The sequence below is a fragment of the Astyanax mexicanus genome, chromosome 7 (assembly GCF_023375975.1).
Source record: "Astyanax mexicanus isolate ESR-SI-001 chromosome 7, AstMex3_surface, whole genome shotgun sequence".
Taxonomy (NCBI): domain Eukaryota; kingdom Metazoa; phylum Chordata; class Actinopteri; order Characiformes; family Acestrorhamphidae; genus Astyanax; species Astyanax mexicanus.
In genome coordinates this window covers 19,927,123-19,940,350 of record NC_064414.1, presented here as the reverse complement: position 1 = coordinate 19,940,350, position 13,228 = coordinate 19,927,123, and the positions used below count along the sequence as shown (strand labels likewise).

The 13,228-nt window shown below is 38.5% G+C and overlaps 1 protein-coding gene across 6 annotated transcripts in view; it reads right to left on the bottom strand.

Annotated features, from left to right (window-relative positions):
* Window positions 1-1,305: 1,305 nt before the first annotated feature.
* LOC103041533 (echinoderm microtubule-associated protein-like 4) overlaps window positions 1,306-13,228 on the bottom strand; it is a 105,345-nt gene continuing 93,422 nt past the window's right edge. For all 6 annotated transcript variants that reach the window (XM_049481719.1, XM_049481717.1, XM_049481718.1 and 3 more), the window contains 4 exons: window positions 11,645-11,732; window positions 11,165-11,263; window positions 8,417-8,547; window positions 1,306-6,542 (listed from right to left, as the gene is read on the bottom strand). In XM_049481719.1, the coding sequence (XP_049337676.1) occupies window positions 6,048-6,542; window positions 8,417-8,547; window positions 11,165-11,263; window positions 11,645-11,732 (813 nt within the window). In that variant the 3' untranslated portion in view covers window positions 1,306-6,047. The remainder of the gene's footprint in view (window positions 6,543-8,416; window positions 8,548-11,164; window positions 11,264-11,644; window positions 11,733-13,228) is intronic.

Below are 13,228 nucleotides of genomic sequence, written 5' to 3'. Positions count from 1 at the left end.
ACCCACTCCCAAAACAACCCTACCTCAAAACTACGGCAACCCCCAGGGGACAAAAAGCATTGGCAACTTCCCCCATCAGTTTTACCCACAACATAATAAAGTCTGATACAGTAATAATATTAAATACATTTTGTTATGTACAAAATACATTAAATACATTATCCTGACAGGCAGGCCTAAATCTAATATAAATAAAATCAAATAGAATAAATATAGCATTTTTAAACAAAGTTAACATACAGATTCACATTAATAGACTCGATAAGTTTAGGGTGTTTCCATTTATTTTATGATAGGTTGATAATATAATTATTGTGACAGGTCTATTTAAAACAATACATATTGTTGAAATATACTCGTATGTGTAATTTGTTTTGTCTTTCAGTTGTTGATGACATAAAACACTGACAGAAGTACTAGGCTTCTTCAGTATACAGTATATAATACTGAATTATAACACAAGTTAAAAATGGCGACGGTCCGGACCTCAGCCTGGCGTATTTTTCTCTCACTGGACCGAACTGGATTCTAATTAAATACCCCTGCTCTACAGTCAATGATTCATCAGCATGGTACACATGTGAACAAATGCACATATCTATTTTGTGATCATTAGAGACATGAGACATTAACATACAGCACTGGGACATACATTAGACCAGGGGTGCAATCTAAGGCCCGCGGGCCATTTGCGGCCCGTTTCCTTTTTTGGAGTGGTCTGCGAGGTATTTTAGAAATAGAATGAAACTTGGCCCGCTGTTAAGCAGGTTTTTATAATGTGAGACTTAATACCTGACTGGTAGAATTCATACATAAGGCGCACCTGATGATTTTTGGTAAAATTTAAGGATTTTAAATTTGCTTAAAAAAATAGGGGTGTTCTAAAACGTTCGAACAGTAATGTACATTTTACCATATGTTTAGGACAACAGAAACAAAATACTTACACACTACTTACTATAGTTTTATGGACTGTTGACAAAATTACAAATTGGCATCTTGAGAATTTTAATCTTTTTTAGAAAATATAAAGTCTCAGTCTATATGTGCATCACACTGTACTTTTTATGATAAAAAATTGGCTTTTTACTAGTGTTTTGTCTTAATGGCAACATATTAGGGCACTATAAAACAGGCCTTTACCCATCTGTTTTATTACGAACCACTGAAATAAATAAACTAAAAAACAGGAATTTTCAGACACTTTTAACCCCTGTTTTGCGGTATTAAAAATGTATGACACACCATACAGTATTTTTTTTTTTTTTTGTATCACATTTTTAAAAGTAAATGAAACACAGCACCTCAGTTTAAAATGACTGTTTATTTTCTAAAATCTTCAGTATTTTTCTGCCCATAGACAGGAATGCATGAGAGACAGATTGGCTCAAACATTGTTACAAGAAAAAAAAAAAAGGTTCATATTTACTGACATATCATTTTTAGCATCATGATCATTATTGATATGATTTTTATCACCGTCTTCATGCTGTTTTGTCACAAAAGTTATTTTCTGTATGTTAGCTGGCTCCCTCCCCACCTATTTATCCAATGACTATTCGATCCTGGCAATTTTGCAAAGCATTCTGAGAAGTTGTGTCCAGGGTTCTTTAGTGTGGAAACAATCGTTGGCTGGGAATCCAGACCATTCCAGGAGAGTTGTACTTTTCCACACCAGTTTGCATTGCCTCCCTCTCTCTCCTCTTCTCTCTCCCCCTGTGTGTTTTGGATACGAGCCATCTCACATGAAGATGGGAGACTGTAGAAGCCCTTCAGAAATACAGACCCTTAGAGATCAAACAGTCCGGTCACTGAGAGGTTGGACACAGGCCTACAGATGCCCGTGTCTTTGCTTTGGGTGCGTTTACAGCACTGTCCTTTTCAACTGTATGTAGGTATAACTTCATTACATAAACACCCAACATCCCATCCAACTGTTATCTTAAAAAAATCACATCTTCAGTTATAAACCAGGTTCTTTTCACTTTAAATCTTTTTAGATTTAATAAGCCACAAAAAACCTCAAAAATACTCCGTATTCGTTCAAAAGACACATGGCAAGGCCACTCAACTTGGTGACATTCAAGAAACATTCCTGTTGAAAGCCCCTTTGACAAACCCACATCAGGTCACTGCACTGTCATATGTCCACCTTAACTGGATTCAGTTATGACAATTTCACCTGTACAGGTCCTAGAGGCACACACTGGGTTGTATCAAACATATCAAAAGCTTTTTTTTTTTCTTTTTTCTTTTTAACCAAACAACATCCAAAAAGAGCCTTCACCAACCCAAACCCTCCATTCTACTTGCTGATTTAAAACTGATCTTTTTCTAATAACACTCCGTGCCACAGCACCACTGATCCCTGAACTAACTACCCTGCCCCAAAGTTAATAACCAAACATGCTCTTCATTATGGCCAAGGCATTGAAAACGAAGCATTCCTGCTAAGTTATATACATACAGAAGAACTATTATATACACAAAGTAGCCAGACATGAATGCACACATGGCATCTGGAAACGGCTGCTTGGAAAACCTCTCCTGAAGTCAGCTTAAAGCTCAAAGCTCATGAGGGACGTCCATGCGAGACCCAAGATAATACTACCTTTTCGTTGGTGTGTGCTCTCTTGTCTGTGAGTTTGTGTGTATGTGTGTGTGGCTATTAAGGGAGTCACAGTAGTAGAGTAGACAGGGAACGCAAGAGGGAGGAGAGTGACAAGGTCAGACCCTGAGTAAGCGTACAGTGCCAGTTTCTGCACTAAAGCTATACATGGACGGCGAAAAGTGGGAACGATACAAATCAATCTGTAGAAATCCGACAACAACATTCTCCGCAATCACGGAAACACTCACATTTGAAAAACGGGAGCAATCCAAAAAGGCCATACAAAATAAGGACTAGAAAATATTTGAACGGCAGACCAGCTGGAGCAGTGATACACCACACTGTACAAGACGTGGAAAGACAACCAGAAACAACCTTCTCAAACATGAACTTCAACCTACAACTAACTATGCCTGGATAAAATACATACACACACACACATACACAGAGCATTTGACACGTTACAGTTTCGTTAAAGCAACAGTCTGTAAGCTTTAAGGATTTAGAGACATCATTGGTGAGAATGTGTAGAGGATTTATGAAATACTTTCAAATACAGTAGAGAATTGAAATTGCAGAAACCTACCAGACCACTCTGATTTTAATATCAATACAGCTCTGGAAAAAAATAAGAGACCATTTCAGTTTCTGAATCAGTTTCTCTGATTTTTATATTTCTAGGTTTATGTTTGAGTGAAATGAACATTGTTATTTTATTCTATAAACTACGAACATTTCTCACAAATTCCAAATAATTCAGAGAATTAATTTGCAGAAAATGAGAAATGGCAGACATAACAAAAAAGATGCAGAGCTTTCAGACCTCAAATAATGCAAAGAAAACAATTTAATATTCATAAAGTTTTAAGAGTTCAGCAATCAATATTTGGTGGAATATCTCTGGTTTTAATCACAGTTTTTTTGCCTCTTGGCATGTTCACCTCCACCAGTCGTACACACTGCTTTTATGCCACTCTTGGGGAAAAAATTCAGTTCAGCTTGGTTTGATGGCTTTTGATCACCCAGCATCCTTATGATAATGTTCCAGAGGTTTTCAATTTGGTAAAATCAAATAAACTCTTTTTTCCCCCAGACATACTCATGCCAGGATACTGATACCATTAATTCAATTATTTCGGCTCCTAACAAATTTGGGATACTGCTGCTTTAAGAATCACCAGCAAATACTCAATGTTGCATACTGAGTGAGTGCACACATGTATTTTATCCAGGCATCTCAATACTGCATGAAAATCCTACTGAAGATCTGAAGATAAAACATGCTTTAACACCAGATCTCATCATGCCTTTTTACACATTCAGCTTAACCACTACAATCCCACTCAATACCTTGCAATGCTGCAGTTGCACAGAAAATGCCACCAAAAGAGCACTTTAGAGCACTCTTGTAGTCTGACAAAACGGTGAATATTGATCAAGTATTGCTTAGGATGCACACAACCTTAGCTTGACCTCAAGCTACTACTGCATCAGATGTTTAAGGTTCGATAGAAAATATTGTTCTTTAATTTGTTAATCATTCAGTCCAATCTCTTTTCGAAGCAATATTCTGCTGAAGTGGTGGTGGCAGCTGCAGGGTGTGGGGTGGTTTAGAGAGGGGGATGCTTGCAAGAGTGTGTGAGAGAGAGAGTGAAAAATAAAGCAAGAAACAGAGAAACAAGAGATGTCCTCTCTCTCTCTCTCTCTCTCTCTCTCTCTCTCTCTCAAGCGCTCGGATGATCTTGCAGGCAAGGTGAGTGATCCTGAGATGCTGTGGGAGGGAGAGAAGGAGGAGGCAGGAAGGGTGAACACTCATTTGTGGAATGAAAGACAAGAAAAACTTCAGGGCATCTGCCCCCACGCACGCGCACACACACACACACACACACTCACACTCACACACTCACACTACTAAACACATTTAAGACTCATTTCATCTTGTTTCTCTCAAAAATGACAAATAAAAAATTAAAAATCAGTCCAATGAATAGAGCGGCAAAGACAGTCTCCAAGCGCAACCTGAAGCAATTCAGTCCCAAGGGAAGAAAAGGATACAGCCTTAAAATGCAGTGAATGAATGAATATGAGGAGCACAGATCAAGTCAGTATGAGAAAACTGAAGCGGTTTGAGGTTTGGGTGATTGGCCGTCTCTGGAGCACGCAGATGAGCTTTGGACAGTCTGATCTGATCTGAGCTGATTTGAGCCGAGGAGACAGAGGAGTCCAGCAGAAATAAATTGAATGACTTGGAACAAACTATTGCCTGTGGAGAACTGTATATGGAGAAGGTCAGGCCTACACACCTGTGTGTAGTGACCCTTTGAGTGTATGTGTGTGTGTAAATGCGTTTGCTTGTGTGTGTGTGAGAAAGAGTAAAAAGAAGAGAGAGAAAGAAAGAGAGGGAGTGTAGTTTTGGTGATAAATATGCTCTGCTGTTAAATGCCAATTATCAGCTTCTTGCAATGCACAGCCATCTATGCAAAGGAAGCCAAAATGACCCAGTGAGCGAGTCGAGTTCAACCAATGAGCCAGGGATACCTGCCTGGCTTTTTTCTTCTTTTTTTCTTCTTCTTCTTCTTTTTTTTTTAAAACAATTCAAGGCTCAGGTACACATGCTATGCCATGGCATTCACACAAACATTTTCAAAACATGATTAATTTATAGTTTTCAATGAGCATACACTTAATTTCACTTATTGCAATTCCAACAAAAAATGCATATTTCTTTAGCTAATATATTGGCTGGTTGGTTTATCTGGTTATACGAGTCACTTTCTGCTTATTATTATTATTATGTGCCATTGTCTGTGTGTGTAGTTTTTTTGTTTTGTTTTATGTGTCTGTCTTGATATGAGGCTTATATCTGGAAATTTGTTCCTGGTTTTGAGGAGAGAAAAGAAAGAAAGAACATTTGGAACCTCTATATGTCAGAGGGTATGTAGAGGATCACAGTTGGAGAAGTGTGTGTGTGCATTTGTAAGAGAAAGAAAGGAAGAGATAAAGAATGAGACAGAGAGAGAGAGAAAGAAAGAAAGATGGAGTAAGTTGGTGGAGTGAAACGGTGTCGTGGTAGTGTTTGTGTGCATCAGTGTATACAGGCATGTTAGTGTCCATTTCCATATCTCTGATGGCTTCCATCTACACACTCCAAGTATGATTCCTCCTGGGCAGCACATAACCATACTTTACTATTTATTTATCTTTTTTTCCCTCTCTGAAGAAAAAAAAACAACACACACGATGAAAGAAACAGAAAAAGAAAATGGTAAAAACTGAAAGAGCCTCTGCTTCTTAGCTCCATCCCGCCGCAGCAAAGGCGCAGTGACACACTAGTGCCTCCAGGAGGAGCGCAGAGTACAGAGTACGCATGGGAACTCAAAATGAGGAGGAGGAGGGTCGGAAGACCACCAGGCCACCATCACCTCACTGACAAGCTTTACGATGGTGGGCTAAAGGGCATGCCCTCGTCGCTGGGCGTGGCCGTATCGTCGCTAGGCTCCAGGCTGTCCTTGGGGCTCAGGGTGCTGTCAGAGGTGGGTGTTGCCTCGTCAGTAGGAGGTGGGGTCTCAGGTGAGCCGTCCTGCTGTCCGTTGGGGGTAGGCTCCAGGGTCTCGGTGGGCGTCATGGGCGGAGTGTTGGCGTCTGGCTCTGTTCTGTTGATGGGCAGGGAGTTAGGCACCACCACGGGCTCAGACGGGGTCTGGGGTGTGGTAGGAACGGAGGCCAGGGTCCGGGGGGTTGAGTTCTGCATCAGGGAGTCGCTCAGACTGATGCTGGAGTCACTGGGAACCAGGGTGGGAGTCTTTTCTACCAGACGCCACTGCATGATGCTGGTGTCTTTACCGCCCGTCGACACAAGATGACTGTCTCTGTACATGAAGCTCACGTTGGTCACGTGACTGCTGTGGGCGCTGTACTTATGGCTTGGTGCCTGCAAGTAAAGAATGGAAGCAAACGATGAAGGAACAATACAGTTCTAGTGAGTTTCTTAACAATTAAAAACATTTCGAATGTATTATGTACTGAATGTATTATTTGCTTTATAGGAGGGCTGTCAACTTGTGTGACAAATATTAAATACAGACACAACATTCATGGTTTGGGGTCTGCATGACTCTACACTGCATTTGAAATGAAACAAATAAGATGAAATTAAAGCGTAGACTTTTGAAGTTTTAGACTTTTGATTTTATGAGAGTAAATTTCACCACAATGTGCAAATCATTATCAGAAAGGCCAAATTAGACATTGAAAAGAAAAAAAAATCTAAAGAAGCCAGTCCAGTTCTGGATCAGCATTCTTAGGACAAGTAAAACTAAGACCAAGCTGTACCAGAATAATGGGAAGAAGAAACTATGGAAAAGGCTTAGACCGGCTCGATACAAAGCTCTTCACATCCTCTGTAAAACATGGTGGTGGATGGGCAAGTCAATTAGTGGCACAGTGGCAATGGTGTTTACTGAACATGTGACAAAAGAGAGAAGTAGAAGGCTGCTCAGATTCAACCAAATGCAGCAAGGTTGATTGGACAGTGCTTCACAAATACAGATGGACAATGACCCAAAACATACTGTGAAAGCAACGCAGAAGTTTTTTAAAGAAAAGAAGTGGAATATTCTGCAGTGGCCTATTTAGTCACCAGATCTAAACCTGACTGAGCAGCATTTCACCTGCTTAAGAAAAAAGTAAGGGCAAAAAGACCCACAAACCAACTAGGTATTAAAAAAGGCTTTTTGTATTTACGGTAAAGTTAATTTGTCCAATTACTTTTGAGCCCCTGAAATGAGAAGGCTTTGTGGAAAAATGGTTGTAGTTAATAAACATTAGGGGTGCTAAAAAAAAAAAAAAAAAAAACTTTAAAGAATCGTGATTCCTAGTACTGGCGATTCTGAATAAATTCAAAACGTCCCAAAATCTATTTAAAAAAATGTTTAGGTTTTATTTGTTGCCGCTCCTACTCCTGACAGTACTGCATACCGCATTATGTGTCCACTTGGCCACCGTAGAAGAAGGCCGTCTAGGCCACCGCACAGCAATCTAGTTAGTTAGCCAGCTCCATTTATCTGAATGGAGTCCCCTAGCACGGAGCAGGAGAAGAGCGCAACCCAAACCACCCCGTTGTCGCTGAAAGCCAGTGTTTGGGCACAATTTGGATTTTGCAATGTACCAGGGAAGAGAGAGTTTGACATGAGCACAATTGTTTGCAAGCAGTGTCAAATGAAACTGAGGTAGTTCAGAAATACGACAATCACCCTGAGCTAAAAAAAAAAAAAAAGAAAAAAAAAAAAAAACTGAAAAGTGGCCAAAAGCATCAGACCAGCGAACTCTGGAGCAATACAACAAAATGTGAAGATTTCTCACTCCATCGCCTGATATATCACAAAAAGGATTTACGAACCCACAGCTCAGTCAAAGAAAAGGGGTTTAAACTTATGGTATGAATACGCTCGACCCAAGGTATGTAGCACTTACATGTGACTCCTGGACCCAGTGGTATGTTTAATATTTAAGGATTTGTATGTTTAATATTTAGGGTTCAGTTTTGAAAATGTAGCCACAATGCAAACTAAACATGTCATAAGATATTTTTTTTCAACCCATTGAATTAAACTCAACTGCAACTCATCCGTTTCATTTTAAATCCAATGTGACCCTCCATATCATGAAGAGTGTTTAAGAGTCTAAATATTTATAGGCCTAACTGTATATTCAAATGCTACATACATTCGTTTTCATAAAAATGACAACTGCAGTAAACAATATTTATATTACTGAATTTATTTATTCATTTTAAAGGGGACTGACCTTAGGTCTGGAGCAGGGGTACTGGAAGAGATGCACCTTGCAGAAATCATCAGCCAGAGCGATCACCTTTCTATTGTGAGATCTGACCAATGCATTGATATCAGTTCCGTCTGATCCTTCTGGCCACACTCCTGTTTTACAGCAAAAACAGAAAATACACAACATAAACACACAGTATAAAAGTAAAAAAGGGGTTTACAACTACGTGTAAGGGGTAGAAAACTACTGCTTAAGTATTGCAGACACAGACACTGTGATATATCCTGATTAACTTGCATAATATGTCCTAATGTTCGTGTAGACACCCCCTCTAACGAAAGGGTCCGCAGAGACAGTTACTCCAACAAAAGAAGAATAAACACTTTTTAATCTTTTATATAAAAAAATTAGATTAGGTAACACCAGTTCTCTGATATCATCTTATATTTCTCTTTCCAAGGGCGCCACCCACCCTGTAATTCTCAAAGGCTTCTATTTCAATACACCAGCCCCTATGGGATAGGAGTCATCAGGAAGGTGCTGTTTTTTTTATCTGTAAAAGCTTCAGACAAAGGAGTGTGTAATATATACAGTATAATTACAGTATAATGCAATACCTTTCCCACATTATCAGAACGAGAACCAGGATTAAGTTCACAGCCTAAAGTTCTGTTTAACTTCAAGCTATTATATTGGTCTTATTGTGAGACAAACAGTCTCTATATTGTCAGATAAACTCCTCCCAGCACACAATTGACATTTTTTTTCAAAATGAAATGGTAAGCAGAGAAGTTTGTCTCTTATGCCCAATTAATCCTGAAATAATGACCAAATTCTAGGAACATAATGGTACATCAATCATGGTTTAGTGTGTGTGTGGTCCCACAGAGAATACACAGTGCATGTGGCTCATTCATAAATATGTATAAATATTTTTTTTATAAATGTAATGCAGAAAAACATTCACAGCCAGGATATCTTGTGAACATGTGTAAGAGAGTCTCTGCTGAAAACTCAGGTCAAAAATCTCCTTTGTCTGCAGTGACAGGATATAACCCAACATGACGCCAGTGAAACCAATACCAACAGTAAGAGACAGAGAACCATTCTGTACAGCTTTGTGTCATTAAGATCATCTTACTACTTTACTACTATCACAGACAAATATTTAATTTGGGCTGAAATGGAAACCTCCACATCCTGTAACTGACACAGAACGACATAACCAGTTTAAACAAAGTACGTCTAAATATTGGTGAACTGTGTATCTCTCCATGTGTATGAGAATAGACCTGATACTGTTTAAGCCCAAATTTATAGAAAATTAAGATATATATCAAATATTGTAATTCAGCAAAAAAATATTAAGATATTATTTTTGCTCCATATCGCTCGGTCCTAATCTTAATTCATTATTCATTTTATTCATTAAAACAAACAAAACAAAACAAAACAAAACAAAAAAGAGACATTACTGGGTTCACAGTTTACCATAAAATGTATGATCAGCTTTGCAAGCTTCTATTTCTACAAGATTTCTATTTTGATCTTATTCTATACAGATAAGATGGAGATGTCCATGAACTATATCAGCTGGACCTGCCAATTTTCTGATGTGGATGGGCAAAGTACAGCTTTAAAAATAAAATACTGACAACATAATCCATGTTACTTTTTTAATTAAAATGTGTCAGTACATACTTTGCTCACAAAATATGTAGAAAAAATGTTTTTGTTTTTTTTACTGACAAGAAGGACGGTAAGATTGAAAGCTGTTTCATTTAATTTATTTTTTATTTAGTTTGGCCATTATGCATTCTACCAATGGCATCACACTTAGTGATGTGCCATCGCCCTCTGCTGGGCTGTAATTCCCAAACGGTGTGCTGTTTTTACAGTCTTGTGTGAACTGATTTTGAGAAATCTTGGGTAAGACAGAAAAAATTAATAACATTAAGATGAACTTTCAACAGGTATGTTCAACTAAACAAACCAAAAGAGATTATTGGAAATGACCAAAAAGCAGAAACTTTTAATAATCTTTCGCATACCTGCTGATGATAGCAAAAGATTTCACTGCCTGCTTGCCTGGAATGATTACCTGATTACCTGGTCCTTTTCAAATGAGACTGGACACCCCTGACCAAGCTAAAGTAGCTTCCACAGAGAATAAGAAAAAAAAAAAAACAGTGGTTTCCTTTTGATCTGGTGTGTGGGCAATGATAGCTGTTAACACCTCAAGGCTCCGAAGATGCAACTTCTTACAAGTCAAATTCAAAATTGACAGAGCCTGGTGATGCATTAGCAGTTTTATTTAGCTACATACTATATTTTTTGTCTAGATATAACACAGCAACGCTAACTGTTGAGTTTAGAAGGTAGAGTACCTTTTTTATGCTGAAGTGTATGTTCTTTTTCTCTCACACACAAGCACACACAGCCTATGACACATTTCCTCTTTTCAAGCTGTTAAATGTGAAATATGGTGCTACACAGGTAGAAATCACACTACACCATTATTTTTGTCAGTAAAGAACCAGCATTTAAAAAATTTAATCATGATATTATCCATGATTTAGTTACAGAATATTGTTAATACTGTTATTTTTTTAATGGTTGTCTTTTCTTTTTTTTATTTTATTCCCTGCCAATTGGAGAAGACTGTGACCATTACAATAATGAATTTAAGGAGCTAGAGGTACACTGCCATACAACACAATAAGGATGTGAGTGTAGAAAGTAGTAAATAATGCATCAGTTCGTACTAACCAAAGACATGGAATCCCAGCACACAGGTATAAGATGCCCAGTCAATGTCCTTACATTCAGAGCGGTTACGAATCAGCTTACAGCCATTTGGAATGTCCCCTGCAGGAAATTAAATAAAATATTAATGATCAAACATAATGAGAGAGAAAAACAGTTAACGCAACAACAAAAGTAACAAAAACATGTTCATGTAAGAACATGTATTTAAATGTTTATGTACTATTTCTCTGCACCAACATGAAAAATGAGCTAAAATAGCTGATCATCACTTCTTAACAGACTGGATTAACTAGAAGACGAGAGATTAACATTTGGATACTAAGGTATAGAGTCAAACTTAAGCTGTATGTTACTATGGTTAATATAGAGTTTAGGTTTAGTATAAGTGTAGCATTACTAAGCAAAATGGTCACTAACGCAGTAAAATAAACAAATTTGAATCTATGTGTGCCAGTGCAGTTTTCATTAGCTTTCACTCACAGTAAAGGATTTCATAGTCTCCTGAGTTGGACATGATGAACTTGTTGTCGGGGGACCAGTCAAGATGTGTAATGTAGCTGGAATGTCCCTGTGCAGAAGAGAAATCACACAGAAAAAAATCTGTCACTACAAATTCATATTACCAGTCATTATTAAGCCAAGTCTGGTCTGCAGGATTTAAAGGCTATTTCCTCTCCTTCCTGCTCATTAGACACGGGGAGCTGATAAGACATTTCCAGCCCTAGAAGCACCCAAACAATGATGAACTCTAAAAGATTAGCTCTTTTACAGTGCAGAAAGGTTAGTGTATTCAAAGGCTTCATGTAAGGCTTATTCTGCGCTTAGATCAAAACTTGTGACAGCAGGCTTAATACTAAAGAACCAAATTGAAAGTATGCAATCATTTCCCATTGAGTGTCCTGAATTCATTACAGATAAACACATCTTGTAGTAACTGTTCTATATTAAACCCAGACCATAAAAAATGATATTAAGTAGGGGTGTAATGGTACAGAAAATTCATGGTTTGTTCACACCTCTGTATAAACTGCATGGTTAAGTACTTTTTCGTTACGGTTGGTAGAAACAATAAAGAGGCTGAGCATTCTGTATAGCCTCACCTTTATTAACTTCATAATAACAATAGAACTCCACTATAACCATGTTTTGTATTACAATCCTCTGTATGTTTATAAAAGGCTCCAAACTGGAAAAAAGAATTATAATAATAAAAAAAAAAATACAAAAAAATCAATACTTCAGTAATGGTTTTGGACCTGTCTGATCTCACATCTAGAGGCTATGTAAAAGCAGTGGGGATAAGTAGTAGGTAGAAACGCGAGGCCCGGCGGACCAATCACAGCTGTGGCTGTCTGCATCACACAACACAGTGTTTCCACAAAAATACCCTACACCCGCCACACAGCGCCAACACACCATCTTTTTTCTCTCCACCACTCGCTCTTCAGCCCTGCTGTAGTTCACAGGGAACCCACAGTATTCCCACACAGTTGATTTAAAAGCAGCAGGCGGGTGCTCTAGCTCTTGTGTGTCTTTTCCACTCTCCAGTGCACTGTTTTGAGTCGCCACACTCACACCCTGTGCTCAGAGCTAAACTTCTTAGGGCAGGCTATGGGCTAAGGAAACATGTCATCTCTTGTCAGCAGAGCCTCAGCCAGTATTTTCTAACCCTACACACATTTGCCACCTGAGGATGCCAGGTTTAAGAACACAACAGCAGTATATCTGACTTGGCTTAGGCTAACGCACCTAGAATACTAACTGTGGACAAAGTCATTAAGAATCCACATGAGCTGATTTACAACATTGCTTGCCATGGTAGAAGTTACTGTTGGTTCAGTGCCCTTAGTTTGGCAACCCGATTAAGCTTTGCGTCTGTGGAGGAGTGGGCAGGGCAACACTTTCTGGTGGTTTGAAATTGAACTAAAATTGTTTCTTTAAATATAACTTATTTTAAGCTTGTTCTTTAACTCAAGTTTTGTGATACAACTGTGCTTCTTGTCCAATGTCTGGTAACCTTCCTATTAGGACTGCAATATTGAATCTGCATTAAATACCACTGAT